The sequence below is a fragment of the Saccostrea cucullata genome, unplaced genomic scaffold (genome assembly GCF_032062105.1).
Source record: "Saccostrea cucullata isolate Sc308-1 unplaced genomic scaffold, CSIRO_AGI_Scuc_v1 ctg494, whole genome shotgun sequence".
In the NCBI taxonomy this organism is placed as follows: domain Eukaryota; kingdom Metazoa; phylum Mollusca; class Bivalvia; order Ostreida; family Ostreidae; genus Saccostrea; species Saccostrea cuccullata.
Genome location: NW_026936234.1, coordinates 16,193 through 37,549, shown reverse-complemented (window position 1 = coordinate 37,549; position 21,357 = coordinate 16,193). Strand labels below are relative to the sequence as shown.

The 21,357-nt window shown below is 32.6% G+C and overlaps 1 protein-coding gene across 1 annotated transcript; it reads left to right on the top strand.

Annotated features, from left to right (window-relative positions):
* The first annotated feature begins 3,279 nt into the window (after nucleotides 1-3,279).
* LOC134245031 (QRFP-like peptide receptor) lies at nucleotides 3,280-20,757 on the top strand. Its single transcript, XM_062727277.1, has 3 exons — nucleotides 3,280-3,961; nucleotides 17,594-17,990; nucleotides 19,506-20,757. The coding sequence occupies exons 1-3, from the start codon at nucleotides 3,465-3,467 to the stop codon at nucleotides 20,205-20,207; spliced, it is 1,596 nt and encodes a 531-aa protein (XP_062583261.1). The 5' UTR covers nucleotides 3,280-3,464; the 3' UTR covers nucleotides 20,208-20,757.
* Nucleotides 20,758-21,357: the final 600 nt, after the last annotated feature.

The window sequence follows — 21,357 nt, the reverse complement described above, 5'->3', positions numbered from 1 at the left end:
TTAAGAATAAATATATTCTTCGCACTTTTATTCAGTTTGTGAGTAAAATGTCAAGAGTTTACACATCGATAAATTTTTCAAAAAGAACGTTTAATCCTATAATATCATGTATCAATATACCATTACCACCTGTATAAATCGTAAATATGTTTCATTACCTTTTCATTGATCATTTGTAAAATTATTTTGCTAAATAACATTCTGATTACATACACAAGTACTCTGAAGATGACATTAAAAAGATGCTTGAGTTTTGGGTTGGAAATATCCATGTAGTTTTTGGAGATCTGGTTTTCCAACAATCTGTTGGGATTCACAATGGAAACAAATTTTGCACTGTTATTAGCAGTGCAATTTTTGTATTCATCTGAAGCAGAATTTATTAAAAAAACTCCGGCTTAAGAAGAAGTAAACTCGACATTTAGGTATATCGACGACGTATAACATAAAAACAATATACTAGTAATTAATTTTATTCATACACTCTGTATGTCGACTCGGTATATCCCTGTGAGCTTGAAATAAAAGATACAACACAGTCTGACAAACCTATTTCATATTGGATATTTTATTTTTAAAAAAGTGTTAATGGTAACCTTACAACAAAGCTCTATGATAAATGTGATGCCTTTAACTTTTCAATTGCCAACTTCCCTTGCTAATGTAGCAATACATGTATACCCTTATCACCTGCTTATGGGATTTAGGTTTCTCAGTTGATACGATACTCCAAGTACTCTACGTAAGAATAATTTTAAAACGAGACAAGCTATTGCCAAAAAGTTAATCAGACATGGATATCAAAAATCCCGACTCAAGTTATTTTGCAAGTTTAATGATCGATACAGTGATCATTTCAGCAAATACAACCTACCTATCATTGAGTCAAATGCCGACTGACGTTTTACACACTTATTGTCAGAAAATTATTTACAGACCGAATTGTCCACGGATTTTTCCGGGTTTTTTTTCGATCATGACAAGGTGCACACGGTGGGTGTGATCGGTGGACAGGGAATGTGCACTCCTCCATGACCTTATCCCACTTCTGATGTTTTTGAAAGTCTGTGTTTGCTCTGCTTCCGCTCTGTTTCGTTTAATTGAGTTTAAATACCTGCCAAATATCCCACTGATGATTCAAATTCACAAAGAAGTTTTGTCAGAATATGATGCTAAAAATATCAGGTGTGCAACATCTTTTAATGAATATTTTAAAAAATTCATTTGTTTTGTATCTGTGAAATAAATAATGGGCTGTTTTGGAAATTAATTTTTTCTCGATATTATTCAAAGTATAAACCTGAATTGAGCTTTGAATGTAAACTGTGTCCACTTTCCACTTTTATTTAAATAAAAATACGTTTAGTTGGATTAATAATAAAAAAAAAATTGTGGTCATTATTTTTATACTCATCTTTCTGCAATATTCAATACATACCGGTATGTCCACACTTGAAATTCCACAGGTGTTTAGAGATCTTTTCTTTAATTTATTAATAAGTTTAGCTCATTACTGAAAGGAATTCAAACTATAAAATGCTCATTGCCTACAAAAAAGTAGTGATCTGAAGCAAGATTATGTATCGAAGGTGAAGGTCAAAGGAGCAATGAAACGTTGCAAGCTTTACATTTTCTTGAAAGATCTTTTTGCAGTCGTCAGTTAAAAAAGTTTTATGCCTGTTGTCTCCAGTTAAATAAGGTGATGACCTATAATTCCCAAGTCATCAAAATAATGAAGTAATTTTCAGTGAATATAGAGATGTGGTCATGGCTGATGCTGAAAAATAATGTTATAATATACCACGTCAAAAGTAAAAAAAAGAAAAAAAATGTAGTGTTATCAAAAGAACATTAAATTAAATTATATGTATGACAATAAACAGGATAAATAAAGGATTTTTAATGTGCGAAACAATAATTGATTAAACCATTTAAAAGTTTAAAATATCATACTAGTATACAATGTAAATTTAAAACAGTATTGATACGAGTCAAGTATCTTCGCAGACTAAATTATGCCAGGGGTGCAAGATTTGTTGTTTTGCTCCCTAACTTGGAAAAACTTTTACAGTGTATACGAGTTTCTGATTTCTATTTTGGAAAATAATAATACTAGTATGACGAACGTTTTACCAAATAAAGACAGCTACATGTATCAATAACAGGATCTGTTTTACATCTATGTCTCTGTGGTCAGGAATGCAATATTTTTTAAAGATCCAAGTAATGTGATAAAAGACTTCTATTCAACCTATTCTTTAGTCCATAATAACCTGTTCTGATAATTTCGTTCTAAATTTTTGCCAATTTTTTTTTCTCATGAAAATCTGTTTCTTTTCCCAATTTTTCAATTAAGAAGAGTTTTTATCTTTGTGATTTTTTTAATGAAAGCTGTTTAAAAAAGAAAGAAAAGGGGGAAAACAACACGGGAAAGTGTTATAAAGTTAATGTACTTCCACCTCAACTTCACTGAAACATCAAATCATTTTTAATTTATAAATAAGTTCATAGCTCATTACTGAAAGGAATTCAAACTATAAAATTGCCTGTTGCCTACAAATAAGTAGATATCTGAAGCAATGTCATGTATCAAAGGTAAAGGTCAAAGGAGCAATGAAACGTTGCAATCTTTACATTTTCTTGAAAGATGTTTTTGCAGCCGTCAGTTAAAAAAGTTTTAAAAAAAATGTTTTATGTCCAAATAATAAAGTTGAATATTCAGTGAATATAGTGAATGAAAGATACACAGTTAAATTTGTTTCAAGCCTGTTGCCTACAAATAAGTAGATATCTTGTCATGTATTAAAGGTCCAATGAGCTATCCAAAAAAAAGTTTTAATAAAACAATGTGAATATTCCAGTGAATATAAAGTGTGAATATTCAGTGAATATAGTGAATGAAAGATACACAGGGATGGAGCTTCGGCAAATTTGTTTCTTCGGGAGTTCATTTTCATTATGAATCAAAAGAAATCTGTTTCCAACCTCTTGGAAATTGAATTGTTTTGGATTGGTGTACCATACATCTGAAATACACTCTCCTCAACTCGATTTTTTTTAACATGAAGAAATAGATTCATTCTAACATTAAAGAGGAAAAAATGTATTCCTGCTAAATATTAATTATGTAGAGTTAATCAAGGTTAGATATTTAATAAGAAGAACTCGAATTTGATGTGACTGCGCGCACATGCACACAGAAGAACCGTATAAATGACTAGCGTGTAGAGATCGGATTCCAGTTGGCAGGTGAATTGCTGACTATCGACCACCTTATATTCCACTGAGCTTACGTATCGTTCACTTCGAAAATGCTTAAAAGTGATTTATTAATCCCCTGCTTGCTTTTTGTTTGGTATTATAGAATGCTCTTTGACTGTGCTAAGGATCTTAAGTAGTTTTTAAGCTAGTGAAATGATATTCTGCATAACACTGATATCGTAAATAATTACAGAAAGACTAAAATGGCTCAAGAAGGAAAGTTCTCTATGCAAGAGGCCAAAAAGTTGCTATCTTACAAAGATGTGAATTTTTCTTATTTTTTCAATAACTCTGAAGAGATTAATATTTCTAATTTGAACCACGACGGGTACGACGAATACGGCTGTCCATTCCCTAACCATTACTACAAGGATTTGACCCAAATACCCGCAGTTTTGGCGACTATCATCGTCATTTACGTCGTCGTCATTGTCCTAGCAATCTGTGGAAACATGTTAGTGATATGGACAGTTTGGAAAAATAACCATATGCACACAGTGACCAATTATTACATTGTGAATTTAGCGGTATCTGACTTGCTGGTTTCCGCGATCGTCACTCCCCTGAAATTGCTGGAGTTTACGGCCCCATGTCGCTGGAACATTTTCCGGAGTGACGGACTCTGTTCATTTATGTCGTATTTTCAACCAGTTTTTGTTTTTACCAGCGTTCTCACGCTTGTCGCCATCTCCATTGAAAGGTAAGCTATTAATGCTTTTATTAATGCAGTTTAAAAAATTAAGTGTTTTCTAATACAAGAAAGACACACATATATACTTAAATTCTGACTTGCAAAACGTATTTGAATATGTAGTTTAAGAAAGGGTCTTTCTAAACTACAGATTGCATTGATATGTCACAGAAAGGTATCGTTTGTTTTGTACAAGAGATATGACCGCTTTTGTCTTACCGTTCCGCAAACTGCTGGAAGGAATTATTACCACTTTCTCGGGAACAAGTGGCACAGATGCGATAGGATTGAAGTCATGAAGATCAATTGTCATTTAATGTCCGCCGTTATTAGCCCATCCGACCTCTCGAAATTCTCCACAAGATCCATGGGAGACAAATTACAGTGTATCACAAATGCCTTACTTTTGAAACCGGGTCACTTCATTGTATACCATCCTTTATTAATTGAGGGAATTAATAAAAAAGGCAACCCATGGCATATTACGGTAAAAATTAGTCATGGTGTGCAGTATGCTTCTTATATTCACTATATTGACTTTTCACGCACCTAATCAAAGTTTCAAAAGAATCTTTCATAAGTCATGTGCAGAGAATTATTTGTGTCGATAGCATTTCTTTCAAGTTCTATTTTCCACAAGCTTACTTTGTATGAAGAGAACAGCTGAAAATCCTAAAGCTTACCTAGATTTCGCGATCACGACCTTTTTTACGGCTACAGGTATTTGCTAAGAAATAAAACAGAAATAATCTTTATAGGTGGTCACAGTAGGAAATACTTGTCGACTTTGTCAGGATGTAAATTTAATATGCGAAAAGTGTTTGCAGTATACCTACCTCACATCAGAATGTTATCTTTAAATACTTATCTGATGTTTATGACGCATTCTAATCTTTTTTTGATAAAATTCCAATAATTCATTCCCAGATTATTCAAAATTACAGGCTTGAGTTGATACATCTGCGAAACAAACATAATAAACGTAAAATAAAAATGTTTAACTTTTCCAAAAAAGATAGAAGTGCATATTCTCCTGATGATATTTCAAACTAAAAGAAAAAATAAATTCATCATCTGTTAGAATTATTTCAATGGCTTTAAAGTCATAGTTTGCTTTGAACATATTTAATTGCCTTTGTTTTTTACCAATCGGACATGAGCTGCAAAAATTCAATAAGCTCTTTGCCAATATTTGTACACGTATCTGCATACATGTACATGGGTCACAATAAACGAGTTTAAAATGAATAAGCACAGAAAAAAAAATACCAGGTATTCAGTGGATCAAATACATGTATCTATAATTTATATATTTTACAGGATATAATTTTTTGCAACGTATTTGTATAAAATATTTTTAACTTTGCAAATACTTAAGTTTTAAGTGAATAAATTTTGAGGGAAGAGAAGTAGTCAGAAATGTAAAACATTCTTTTGCCCATCCTGGAAACATGCAATGCGCGCTCGATATCAAGTCCATAAAATTAGGGTCGAAGAGCTGAATTAATAAGGAGTTTTTTGTTTTTATGCTGTATTTGAGTATTCATTTTACGGAAATAAATGCTAATTTTGAAGAAAATTTACACATTCATGAATCAAAAACTTAACCAACAAAATGTTTTGATGATTGATGGGAAAAATTGTAAATCTATACGATTATTCTATAATGTGTCTCTGAACATGGGGATTCATGTCTCTGTTGATATTACTCTGATTCGATGAATCTTTGAATGAATTTTCAAGTTTATATAGATGCATTTATGTATTAGACCCACGGCAAGCAAGAATTCGACACTTGTTTAAGAATTAGTGTAGCCACGAGTGATCATTACAGATTTAACCATCCTCATCATACACAACCTTTTATTGTAAATTACCTTTGAAGTGGTAATGAGTTTTTTGTTTAATGCAGAGATATGCCTTCAGGTTAAGCTACCCGACTAATATTGACAAGTGCTCGTTGATTCATCAAAGTCAAAGACAACCCGGTGGATCAAAATGTTCATGGGGCGTAATTCAGAAAAACACGCGAACAGTTCCACATAGCTGGGAACCATGTTTTGTAGATGCTGCAAAGTCCCGGAAATTATCAATTGGAGTTAAAAGTGTTATATGCAGCTTCTAAAGGCTTTCATTGGATGATCGTGTCATCTCCCGCCGTGAATGATTGTAACATTTAATGAGGCATCCAATAAGATCAGAATATTCTGTCATTAATCGAGTTACAGGTTTATTAAAAATAAAGAATCCTGAAAAAAAAAATGGAGGTCTCGGAACAATGAACAATTCTAAGTGATGCAAAGAACGAGCAGATGTTATGATGTTCTACCAATGGTCATTTCATGGACACAAGAGATATAAGTAATTAATTTTAATTAAATAACATATAACTTAGCCAAATACTACTCTGTTTTGGAAGCCAATGTTAAAATAGAGCTACCATTGTAATAGAATACAGTGATGAGTTTGCCATTTATTTTCTTTGATTAAAACCGTTCCTATAATGTCCAAAAACTGGAGGCATTGTCGCCATTTTCAAGTTTCCATTAATCAATAGAGAAATGTATGTGAATAAATCTTTCTGTCTTGTTCCTGATGTAACATGATAATCAAGCTGAGATACAGGAAATGCTTTCCCATACTTGGTCATCCATTTTGTATGGATATATGCATATTAATAGTGATGTACAAATCCGTGTGCCCAGATGCTTCGGATGTCAAATAATTTGATATGATAAAACGTCCAAACTTTTTTTGTTGGTGATATATAGTCATTTTTTGCGCTTACAGACATTAGGTCGTCAAAGATTTTTTCTTTTGACATAGCATAGCGCTATATAGCACTTGAATTACATGGGCAACACGTCCAAGAAAAAAAAAATAGGGGTTTATTATAAATATATTCTTTTCTTCATTATTTGGTTTGATTAAAAAAAAATAAACCGGATCAAAATATGTGCATTACTGAATAACATATAATACCTTCAGAATTTTCGGGCTCTGCGGCATGATTCGGTAGGTGGGTGTCCTTTACACATTGGTAAGTACACCACAAGCTTTCTTTAATACTTTTGACATTCATCTTATGTCGGCATTATCACGATCTAAAAAAAAATAATGAGAAAACAACAACATACGCGATCTCTTCCTTATAACAAATGAGTTTCTACTGCAGTAGTAGGGGCGCGTAGATGTGTAGACAGACTACCTCGGTGATGGAGATCAATTAGTGAGTCGTATATTGGGCGACCTCGATTGGATTACTCGCCTACTGAAAGGCCTCAGTCGTAAGTCGTACAAATATTGCACACACAAGAATTATTGCACTTTATTTCACACACTTTGATGGACAAAAAACTATTTCTAATGTATACAAAAAAAGTTTTAGGAGATCTTAGTTAACGTTTAAAACTTAAATCATGTATCTTCGAGGATCTGTATAAGGTGATACAATGCTAACAATGATAACAATGCTTTACACTAAATTGGAAGCATCCTCACAAAGTCAAGGGTCTTGACAAGCATAAGCTTAGAACTTTTATTACATACAAATGTATATTGAAATTTCCGTGGGGTTTCTCACTGCTGCACGTATACCGAAAGGCTTCTCCTTTTTATATTGTCCACTAGAGTATTTCGGATAAAATTATTTCATTTAATTGGATTTAGAACTATCAAAGCACCTGCTACTTTACTTCCATTACTACCCTTTTTTTCTATATAAAAAAGAATGTGACCCCCTAACAAAAAGCAATCGGATAACGGACAATGCATTGGGTTCAAAACTGCAAATATAAGCTTTATTTAATTAATTTTGCCTTATTGATTACTGATTAGTATTCAGATTGCTGTACTTTTTATTCTTTCATTGATTATTCTTTTTAAGATGTAGCTCTCTTTTACATGTATGAGATACTCTTAGATTAAGTACATGGCAATCTTTAAAAACACATGCATGTACTTATATTTTTAAAAGCTGATTAGTTTATACTTATTAAAATACCAGAACAATGCGTGCCTATAGATTTTTTTATAATGCACATTACTTTGGGGGAGGGGGTCAAAATGATAATAATAATTATTCACTGCTTATATACACACCACAATTCCACCACTTCCATTTTCATAAATGCATTTTAATTAAATCACTGTCTCATTAAACTCTCAAAAAACTTTTAAATTTTGATTATGATGGGGTTTTTTCCTCCCGAAAGCAGATGCATTAGTTCCAAAAATATTGCTTGCACCGCATGTCTTTAAAGTTTTTTCTAGGGGTTTTTCAGGTTCTTTATTTTTTCATAATTGTTACGATATCCTATTGAAGTATACCCATCTGTGGGCGCTTTTCTTTTTATGTTTATGTGATAGGAAGAAATGCATGTCAGAAGTGAGATGGTTGTAAAATGTATGGTTTAGTCTTGGAGAAACCTTTTATCGAGGGCAACCGACGTTTCAATACAGCTGCTTACAATTGAATTACGTTTAAAGGAGTAATCACGTTAAAAAGCTGTAAACGTCCATCATATTTGAATGCTTACAATCGGTGCTTGCCTACGTTTACATGAAGATGTCTTTCATAGACGATAGCAAAAGCCTCTGTTTATAGTCCTCTAAGAATATGGTAAATTCAGCCGAATAATTCAACCACTTGCATATTTACATACTAGTTTTACCCACGGGAGAAATACTGTGTACATGTATAAAAAATGTTATAAAAATAATTGGGTCATTGAAAATACTTCTTTCGAAAGACTATTCGACCAGCAAAGATGAACCGTTGGCGCAATTTTGTTTTTATCGTTATCCTTATTTCACAGAAAGTTAGAAAGATACCAATAATTAAGTGTCAAAGCTATACATAGAATATATTAAAAATCTTTACAGAATCAGATCCACGGGTTTTTAATCTAGCAAGACTGAATTCTCAAAGAAAGTTCACTTAAGGTAGGATTCTTCTCTGGTTTCTGGCTAGATGGAATATTCAAAGTACATTTATTGATATGTCTTATATATTTAGATGTAAGGGATTTAAAAGACCATATTTTTCTTTCCTCATCACAATTATACAACTTTAAAAAGAAATGGTAAACTGCGTTTGAAAACTAGCAGGGACTATCTTTTTGGCGGAATGGTGGCGTATGAAAATATCTTCTTTTCTGCCTCTCAAAATTATTATAGAACATTGAATTTAGCTATAATTTTTACGCAATCAGAGACTAGACGAAATTTTCAAATGTAAGTTAAATTAATGATAAGGGACTAAAGTTTCAAAATATATCAAATAAATAAGATTTTTTACACATACTAGAACTATGTTGGCTTTTAAATGCTTCAAATTTAAGTAAACAAAAATCAAAAAGTGTTATTTCTCTCTTAAAACGAAAAACTTTTAGTTTTTGTATCTTTTTGTACCTTTATGTGACAACTTTACTATATGTGAAAATTGGAAAAAGTTAAATATAGGAAGCATATAAAAATAACTAATAAATCCTAACAATTTAAGAAAAGTAGAGGAAATTCGGATTAGCAAATATCCATTTTATTTAAATTATCCATGTCAATTTGGTAATATCATCATATAGGCCCTATATGGTAGTATCTTTTTATGCAAAAAGAAAAACATTCAATCTTTTGAATTACAAGTAGGGATCACATGACTGGAAACATTGATTTTTTATTCTTAATATCCAGGAAAAAGGTTATGACCTTGACCTGACCTTGTCTCTAATATTAAACGGTCAAATTTAATCTCATCGATACCATAACTTAGTGATATTGTCCTCTTGATTCTGTGAAAATTTCATTAAATTTTAAATATAAAAAATATGAGAAGAATCCTACCTTAATGACAATAGGATAAAGTACAATTCTAAGTGGGCTATACCAGGCAATAATTATAAGAGATAACATTCTCCAGCCCAGACTTATTCTGTAAAGTCAAAAAATGATTATTGAAACACACAAAGAAAGCACATGTACCAGGTGATAAATAGAGAATAAAAAGACAATTCACCTATCGAATGAAAGTTGGGTCTTTTTAATGGATAAGATTTCTTGACAGGTAAAATTGCAACGTATGTTCAACATATGTTTTGAGAACCAAATATATCACGATGACTTCTTGATGGAGTTCATTTAGTCACTAAATATGACATAGTGGTACAAGAACATTCAAGCATGAAAGAACTTAGCATATATTTATTAATGAATCCTGTAGATTTTAAATTGTTATGTAATGTTACTGTACAAATATTCACTTGTATCATTTTTTGCATGTCATATAGTTGTATTCAAGTAGAGGAACTCGTTAAGTTAAAAGAACTTGTTTCCAATTCTTTTGATTTATTCAATAGAATATGTTCAAAACAAAAGAAAGAACTTAGTTACTAAAAAGTTACATATCGTTAAAAAAAATTGGAGAACAGACTACATTAAAGATTTATTCTGCAATAGGAAATCAGGCTGTGGTAAATGAAAAAGGGGGGATAAAAAAGATTCAAAAATTTTATTTCATTCTGAAACATACTTTTTTAACTTTACAATTTTTTTCTTACTGCAGATAAAAATTAACAATTTCAAATATAAGGGTATTTATTATCAGTTTTTCCATATTTCCATAACTCATATAACTTTTATAATGGTAGTTCATATATGTAATATATGGAATGAAAGATATTGAGATAACGAACAGTATTCAATATCAAAGTCCATAAAACAATACAAAATAAAAGTATTCAAGCAAGCTTAAAAGTCTAATAAACAATACAAATCAGGAGCAGAGCAAACACGGACCTCTTAAACATCAGTGATGGGATCAGATACCACGGAGGAGTGAGCATCCCCTGCCGACTGGTCACACCCGCCGCGTGCTCCTTGTCATGATCGAATAAAAACAGAAAACCCCGTTCATAATTGAGTGTGTAAATAATGGCTTAACAATTAGTATGAAAACACCAGTAAGCATTTGATTTAATGATAGATTGTATTTGCTGACAAGTTCATTGTATCGACCAAAGAACTAAGGAAACTATGCCTTAAACGATATTGCTGAAATTCATGTTTCATCAACTTGCTTCTTAGTAACTTATGAATTTACCGAGTGGGAAAAAACACATAGGTTACTTTATGACAACTAGATGTCTTTAAGCGGATACAAAAATGCTTCTTTGCAATGATTTGCAAAGAGGCATGGGAATAAACTAAATTTTCTGTAACACGAACACATTTCAAAACTGAACATTTATATTATTTACGAGGGCCGTTCAAAAATTACGCGGACTGTGCTATTATTTACTCTTACACTTACAGACGTCATATAGTTATGAAATTTCACAGAAATATGTATCTTAAAGATTCCAATAAATTTTGGGCAAAATTTCTGTATTTTAAAAAAATTCTACGATAATAATCGGTATGTTTATATCGCTGATGGAGAGGTACGGAGCACCACAAAAAATTTGAAGCAAAAGCATGCGGAATCCAAAAGTTAACTCATTTATTTTCTATAATTCGCGATATTTTTTGACGATTTTCTCAAATATATCTTTAAATTGTTCTATTATTATGTATTTAGATTTCTGACATGATATTTGAAGTACTTACGGAAATATGTTGATTTTTCTCCGATGCGATTCCCGTGAAAACGACTGTGAAAATGACGTATCATGAATTGACGGCGCAATACACTTTTGTTAAATTACGTGTAATGCTCGAGATATCGCCAACATAGATCCAAAATATGCATAATAAAACATGTAGTAAACTAGGGTATTCGTGACATTCGTCCACAAATAGCAAAATGAAATTTTAGACCTCTGTAAAAAGCCAATATGGGTGGACGGGAAGAAGATTATCGGCGAAAACTGTACGTGTATTCGGACTGTAAAGAACGTTATTTAGAGTGACCAATGTGTAGATACCTGCAGTTTTTGTTTTTAAAATAAAAAATAATATTCTTTACATGTTTAATATATTTTAAGCTTGACAAGAAATGGTGTTTTGATGTTGAGTAGATAAGGCAACTCAAACTTTACAGGTACTCTTAGGAAAATGTTGAGAAAATGAAAGCTCAATCACATATTTTTTTTATAATGCCTGTGACGTCGAAAATTTTGCTGCTCCGTGACTTAATGATATGTCCTGATAAATCACTCAAAATTGATACCAATTTACAACATTTTGTTATGAAATATTGAAGACCATATAAGTAAAGATTCTTTTATATTATGTGTGACATTTTTTCCGATTATGCCGTCAAATATTTTTTCTGTGCAACAAGTCCGCGTAATTTTTGAACGGCCCTCGTAAGATTGTTTATATTCACTTTTTTTTCAGTATTTCTCTTCGAAATTTTATTGTGAAATTGTCTCTGCGTTGATAAATTGCCACAACTTCGAATTTTTAAAAGATTCTTTGGTTTTGTGCTTATGTTTTTTTTTTCAAAACGCTTTGAAGATGTTCCACAATTTTTGTTTAATTTTTAAGTGTTAGACAGTCAGTGAATTCCTGAATCAGTTTTTAAAAAAATTTAAGAGAAGAATACATGCTTGGAATACACGAGAAGAAATAGAAAAAAAGATTTGCGTAAGAACTGGCGCTGATGAGATTCTGAAAAAAATTGTCCGCAGAAACACTCAAGCAATTACATAGTCTTCCAGAAGATATTTTCTTTATCTTAGAAACCAAAAACTTAAATTGAAAGAGTGACATTCATATAGTAATATAACTTTATCACACGATGCTATGACGAACTTCACAACAGTATTGATGAAATGTCCTGCCGTCTATACAGAAATAGATCTGACGTATTGCATAATTCCGCCTTGTCACCTTTTACTTGCACCCAATGACAGCAAGAAATTGTAATTCATAGCTTCACTTATTTCGTTCTCAAATTTATGTTTACTTTTTTGTACAAATCACTGCTTAATGGCCCTGAATAAAGGTCTAGATTTGAAGCCCTTAACTGGTATATGGTGACGATTCTACATGTGTGAAAAATTCTCGAATGGGACTTAAAAAAACTTACAATAAATCAAACATTCATTCAATCGTCCGTGCCTGTTCATGATAGCCTTTCTTACATATATAATGTTTTACTTTTTAAATAAAATCTTTTACCTTGATGTGGATACTTAAAAATTCCAAGGAACGTTTGGACAATTTGAAGATTTCACAAAAATCAACAGCTTACGGTTTTTTAACTTTATACACAACCACCCCCCACAATAAATTAAAGTCCAGGTTTTTTGATATCATTGACAGCTGCCTTTTCAATTAAAATATAACTCGTAAATTTACTTACCTTGTCATTGGTCATTTACAAAATTATTCTGTAAAAAAAAAAACATTCTGATTGTACACACCAGTATTCTAAAATTGACATCAAAAAGATGCTTGAGTTTCTGATTGAAAATATCTATGTCGTTTTTGGAGACCAGGTCTTCCAATAATCTTTTGGAATTCCCATGGGTACCAATTGCCCCCGTTAATCGCAGACCTACCGTATATCCGGTTTTTTTCTATCGTCAACTTTCCTTACTTATGCAGCAATATACCTTCATAACCTGCATACGGAGTTTATATATCTCAGCTGATTCGATACGCAAGAGCATGCTCTACGTATGAACAATTTCTAAAACGAGGTAAATTATTGATAAACAAATTGATGAAACAAGCATTTCAGCAGTTTCGTTTAAAGTCATCATTTTGTAACTTCTGTGGTCGATACAATGACCTTTGCAGGAAATACAAGAGTGAAATGCTGACTGACGTTTTTTCATACTAAATGTTGGTCCATTATTTATACACAGAATTGACGACGGATTTTTTCCGTTATATACCCAATCATGACAAGGAGCACACTGCGGTTGTGACCGGTCAGCAGGGGATGCTCACTCCCCCATGACACCTGATCTCACCTCCGAAGCTTTGGAGGTCCGTGTTTGCTCTGCTCCTATTTTGTATTGTTTTATGGACTTTGATCTTGAATTCTGTTCGTTATCTCCATATGTTTCACCTTAAAACCCCGAAAAAGAATAGATATTTCCTATTAGATTCCTTGTCTATCAGTCAATATTGAATAAAAATGTATCTGTTCGGAAGCAAATTAACTATGCATCATTGTCTTGGGGAAAAGAAAATTAATACACAGTGTGTTTTACAGAATATGTTTATTGTATCTTGTATAAACATGGTTAAACCAAAAACCAAATCCGTAATCTTACCGAGATAATTGCTACATTGTTTTTGCAATGCTAGAAATAACAAAAACGAAAAAACGATACTTTCTATACGTATTGCGTACATGTACCAATATCAGATACATTGTAGTAATAGACAAAATTATGAAGAACTGATTGACGTAAATTTATATGGACAATTCTATCAACGTTCTGAGTATTTTTTTTAAGAAAAATAAATGATTCCTATGTTCACGAATTCGTAAGAATCTACTCCTAGCTTTATAACACATTTTTATTTTAAGTGATATTTTGTTCCTGAAGTACTAAACTGAGCAATTATAGTATATGCTTAATAGTGTACTTTAAGTTAAGAACAAAATGGTTATGTTGGTGATTATCTAATCATAGCTTCCAAGAGATTTGTGATCAAAGACTGGTTATACATTTAATAAATACCGTTCTTAACGGACTTTAAACTGTTTCTCACTGGTTTAGTTTAGACGTTATTCATTAATCTTTCTGCAACCATTTCATAATTTGGCAATTTGGCACTAGCTGAAACAGAGCACCAAATTACCTGATTGAACTGCCGATGAGTTGTTCATACTTTGTACAGTACATAAATGTACATCATCTAAATTTAAAAAAAAATATATCTCATTTTATGAAACAAAATGCACTTTAAGAATCCTTATTTTGTTTCAACAGATACTTAAGTTAATAAAAAGAACTGGCAAATATATTTATTATTCAATTTATCGAATGTTAGAAACTTTACTTTAAATAAAAACTTGAGGATTCTCTATCTACACCAATAAAAAATGTTTGTGGTCTTATTTTAACATATTGTAAAGGTCCACCACATTAGAAATAAATATGAACTTCATTTCAAGCATAAGATGCGTGCCTTTTTACTAAGGAAAACCCTCCTAAAGCAATGAAGCACTCTTAGAGAAAAGTCGAGTTTGTTTATTGAAATAGTGAACAAATTGTGCAGAAAAAATTTCAGTTACTCTTGGTCTAACATAATGTTTAATATATGTAATCATAACATCGCTATAAAAAAAAAACTTCAAAAAATTTATATAATTTATAATCTTCGATGATTTAAACACTGAAATTAAATTAATTATAAAAAAGAGAAACAGGGGGGGTTCTGATGAAATATTTGGAAATAACGAACAGTATTCAAGCTAAAAATCCATTAAAAAATACAAATTTTGGAGCAAAGCAAACACGTACTTCTTAACATCAAAGGTGGGATCAGGTGCCATGGAGGAGTGAGCATCCCCTGCCTGCCGTCACACCCCACCGTGTTCTCCTTGTCATGATCGTGAAAAACGGGAAAAAAATTCTTCGATAGTTTGTAAATAATGTCTTACATGGAGTAAGAAAAACGTCAGTCAGCATATGATTTAAATAATGATAGATTGTATTGGCTGACAAGGTAATAGTATCATTCATAGAACTTGCGTTATGATGACTTTGAAATTAATTGTTCATGCATAGAACATGCTCTTCGTTTCGAATCGACCATAGAACTTACGAAAAGATGACTTTAAACGAGACAGCTGATATTCTTGTTTCATCAACTTGTATGTCAATAATTTACCTCGTTTTAGAAATTGTTCATACGTAGAGCATTCTCTTGCGTATCGAATCATCTGAGATACATAAACTCCGTATGCAGTTGATGAAGGTATATTGCTGCATAAGTAAGGAAAGTTGACGATTGAAAAGTTTAAATCATCGCGTTTATCATAAATCTTTGTTGTTAAATTACCATTAACAATTATCCAAATATGAAACAGATGTGCTGATGTCATCTGCCCCTCCCTTTAATTTCTATTATATGTTGAAGTTCTCCCCAGTGATGTTTTTTTAAATGAATCTTGAGGGGACATAAAACAAACGTTTATCAATGAAAGTAATGATTGTCAATTGTATGCATGGTACAAGTCTTATTCATCATGTATTTATTGAATATTGAAACCTTTAAAACTCACGCCGACAGTCACTCGAATAATAGAGGCGAATTAAAATTAAAGAAGGTGGATATTTTCTGCTCTCTTTATAATCTAATGATGATAACTAGAGTAAATCTCGCTGCAAAGCAACGAACAGGTCTTCAGATAGACGACAGGCGGCAAAAGTAGTTTGATTACTATTTTTTTAAAGAATAAGAATACAATAACTTGAATAAGATAGTTCCTAAAAAAAACTACAAAAAAGATTCATTTTTTAACTATTTCCAGTTTCGGTAGGGATATGTTCGGCTGCCAAGACGTCACTTTTGGTTGAAATCGAAAATCAAAAAGATGTGAAAAACCGTATATCACATTTACAAATTAGCGTTGTAATATAACGCAAAAAAAGATAACAAAACAAATCATATTATAGCTGCACATTTAATAATTCGGAGGAAAAAAAAACTTTGATCACGCGGACTCCCGATTTACACTGGAAGTACTTTCATTGGATTGTGCACCTATTGATCTGTGCCAAATAAGTGAGGAAATTCTTTATGCTTTTAAAAAAGGTTCGACCGTAAGTAACAAAAATCAAGCACACTGAATTAACATTTTTTCCTCAACATCAACAATAAATTATACAATCCCGTGTAAGGTTTCATGATTTTTTTTTTCCAGTTTTCAAAGAAGAATACTAGCGTGATAAGCATAATCACAATCGTCAATCGTTACAGGTGTTTGAACTTGCATTTGTCGGGACATAATATAAGCAATGGCACATGTAACTCTCAATCATAGTCTTTTTTGCGTTCAGTGAAGTGAAATTATGAGGGAAATTGGACATGTTTTTAACGCGCAACAATTTGATTAAGGAGAGTAGACTTTGGCGGAAGACTACATGGGGAGTACGTACTTCTTGTCGTAAACTGGTTCCCTGTTTGGCTTTACTGCCACACTGTTTCCGTCGCTATACACACTATAACCAGCTATCCCCAAAGCTATCTCCGTATGTTATTCCCGTATGCACAGCATGAAGTGTCAACACCTGGTTTTAAAAACTGAAAGACTTTCAGAACGGCTAATGCACGACAAAATCATTCTTGCTTCAAGTTTTGATATTTTATACGCCAGTAATTTTAAAAGTATTTACTAATGTCTCTTGTGCATCTTTAAGTAAAATATAAATTTCAATTTGTTGTTCAATGGATGTCAAAAAGTTTAAATAGTTTCTTAATTTAGATGTTTAAATGATTGATACTGTCTGTGAAATAAACCTGTCCCTACCTGTCTTGATGTCTCCTAGCACTTACTAACAAATCGATCTTACCTCTCCCCAATCTAATAGACGTACCCATTATCCCTACTCTACATAGCAAAGGATTCAATAAGTGGTGAATTCAAATAGAGAATCTATCTTAAAAATATAAGTGAAATTCTTCAGAACATTATGTACAGTTATGTGATTCTTATAATGCATTTTTCTTCAGGTACTATGCCATCGTCCATCCTTTATCAGCTATGAAAGTAAACAGCAAGTCACGGACCAAAAGAATAATTGCAGCTACTTGGATCATTCCAGCTATTTTGGCCACACCCTATTGTTTCAGTCGGTCAGACCCTTTCACAATAATCAGCGAACTGGGATCAATTTCCAGAGAAACATGCACAGATCGCTTTGACGAACTGGATGGACAGACAGGGAACTTCAGAAGAATCTTTTTTGTCATTTTGTTCGTCGTAATGTATTTTAACCCACTGACCATTATTGTTGTGACATGCACAAAAATCGCTATATGTCTGACCAGGCCGTTTGTCGTAGGAAATTCAGCACCCTGCAAACAGGATCCCGCCGCTAGACGGCGCCACGAAGTAAATAAAAGAAAGGTAAGACTTTTTTTCTTGTCGCGTATACACAAAAATTAAAATGAAAACAGTAGCATTTAAGATTTCAAATTAAACTGAGCTACTGGTATTGCATTTACAAGAATTATAATTTTAAGAAAATGGTTCTGTCATCTTCTCTCTGTACACAAAGTGGTCATCATTCTCATTAGAATATTAGAATTCTGCAAATTCAATTCATTCCAAGAATGAGCTTATTAAAGTTCTCTTACTATTCCAAAATTCGTACTTTTGAGAATTTTTTTGTCATGGCTATCTGTATGGCTTTTGTGCTTTTGTATATGATCAAATAATTAAAAAAGGCTAGTTTAAAATATTGATGCCTTAATGTCTTCTTAGTAATGTCTAAGTGAGAGAAGGCAGACTAGATGACAGATGTATTCCCCAGAATTCTTGTCACAAGAAATCAACAACTGATTGATTTTCCGATCAGTCTTACCACCTCCTCTACTGTTTACGGCAACATTTTTTTGTTACTTGTCACCATTCCTAAGTAAATTGACACTGACATCTTTAATGGGATTCCGAGTCCATTTTCTGATCAGCAGCTGACATAATGCTATTTCCAATTTTTTTTTGAAAAAGACATAAATCCTTCAATGAAAATCTCTTGAAGACGGTGTTATATGGCAAGAGATTAAAACATTGTTTTGCCACAGGCCTTGAGATCGCTTTTATCCGACTGAAGAACTTTGGGGATAAAAATATTTTAAAGATAAATTACCATCGTTTTCTCTATCGAATTAAAACGAGTTATCTAAGGGTAACCTGCCTGCGCAACTATTTTTCCTCACCAGCATCCAATTTAAAATACCTCGCTTATGTATTTTTGCGTGGACCCCAGGATCCACGCAATAAACTAACACAGTAAAACATGCATGCATGATAAAAAAAAAAAATGACATATTGATAAAAAGCACATTCTGGCAATGCATGAAAATTTATGAGTGAAGTTAATTAGAGTTAATTGTATGATTTTTTGGACTCTGACATCAGCTAGTCCTTGACCATGAAAATGTTCGTCGTCGGAAACCCACGGGTGATCTCGTCTTTACTTGATAAGTATAGACGAGATCACCCGTGGGTTTCCAACGAGGGAAAATGTAAAGAAAACAAACGTATATGTCTCTATATAGAATGACCTAGTATGTCACAAACTTAAAATTAAATGTAGAATTTAATCATATTTATCGTCATTGCTGACACAAAGTTGAAGGTGAATGTAGGATTCAGTCACATGTAAGTGACACAAACAAGTGTGTAACTGAAGTCTTTAATCACATGTCTCAACATAAGTGATACAAACTCCTAGGTACGTGTAGGGTTTAATCAATGAGCATTAAAGACAGATAGGCCCTATGTAGTAACCGGAAGGGACAACATGGTGACATAGACATAGTTAATGGAAAGAGGGGATCCCGGACCCGATCATATTAATTAAATTAAGTTTATTGTTTAGTCACTATTAACTTGAACTATATTGGTGCTTTTTTTCAGGTTGCCCGCATGGTTATAGTTGTTGCGATCGCTTTCTTCGTTGCATGGTCCCCGATGTACATAGTCAGCATTGTCTCCGTTCTGCAGCCGGAAAACTTCCTCCAAGAATCTAATTTCGTTTTCACCATGCTGAGTGCACACTTGTTTGGATTCATTAATAGTTGTGTCAATCCTTTTATTTACACCGTCATGAGCGAAAAATTCCGACAGAGTTTCAAACGGACATTGTGTCGTATTTTTTGTAATTTTATTTACTGTCGTCAGAAAATTCTGAAATACAGAAATGGGAGCATCATTCAGCGAAGGTCAACAAATGTGACTTCTGCGACGAGAAGTTTTAACGAAGCAGAGGATGAACCTCTTCATAATAGTAGTTCCGATAACAGCCGAGGGACAACAAACACAAGATATAAAGAAGGCCAAAGTAGCAACAGTGAAAACGAAGATATGGCGAAGCTGGATAAAATAAGAACCCCGGGCAAGGAGTCTCGAGTGAAGTTCTCAAGGAACACCGATTGTATATGTATATCAAATGGACATATGGAAGAAAGTTCTAAGACTGGACCTGATATTATATTGGGTACAGGAGTATTTGACATTCGATCTAACTCCAGCAGTGTTAAGGACGTATTTAATAATGAGACGTTTAAGAATGATACGGAGCACAGTTCTCCATTAAAACGCCTCACTTTGTTAAATTAATAATGTGAAAACATATATACAAACACTGCATATCATGAACTGAATATTTTATTTTTAAAAATACAGGGAACATTGTATAAAATTTAATGTTTTAAGCTCATCTGAACTATATGATCAAATGGGCTTTTCTGATCAAACCATGTTCGTTATATTATGTCTACATTAGGTGTTGAACTGATATTTTCAATTTCCTGACTACAAAGAATATGTCTATTCAAGTCACGGAACGACACAGTTCCTTAATGTGACTGCCATTTTTTTTTATATCTATGGAGCTCACAGGATATCAGCTAATCCAATGTGACATAGAAAAAGAAACTTTGATGATTTTGAATGATCACACAGTCAATTGATCCAAATACACCTATAAACCAAGCAGGGACTCATTTGAGAGTATCTGGCAAACATGTTCCCTTATTAATTCATCACGTCCATGCTGCAGAAGCTTTTGACTCAAATGAGCATTGTGGCACAGGAGCACTGTTTTCTGGGATTTTAAAATTATTTGAAAGCTTTGTTGTGACAAATAAATGTTGAAAACAAACATGAACATAGTGCTAGCTGTTTAATATCATTGATGTAGATATAGTAAGGATAGATTCTCCAAGAATCCAAACGTGAAATCCGCTACAAAAGTAGAATATGCACTAAGAAACTAATAATTGCCTATACATATATCTGAAGTGCACTTCAAAAGTCGGATCTTTCATAACACGGATTTGAACATGATATATTTAGCACGTGTGCAGCAGTTTACTTTGTAGGGCATGCAGTGATTTTACAACTAAAGGGAAATTGAAAGCGGAGGTGTAGAGTACACTTATATCAAACTAAAAAAGATGTGCTTCTTTTGGTCTGATCTAATTTAAGACATTTAACAAATATTAAAAAATAAGTGAATCCTAGGTAAAGATTTAATATGTGCATTAAGTTTTACCAAGCCAAAAGGCTTAACTGACATAAATATAACTGTTTTCTCTGACTTCTTTGTTGGTGTCTTATTTAAAACAAATTTTACCTAGTGCAATGTACTTCAAATTGTATATATATATATACTGACAATTTGGATGACAGTTTTTAAGCTAGCTATCTTGAATAAGTTTATTTTAGATATATCCATTTTGCCCCACCATAGACATGCAATAAGCGT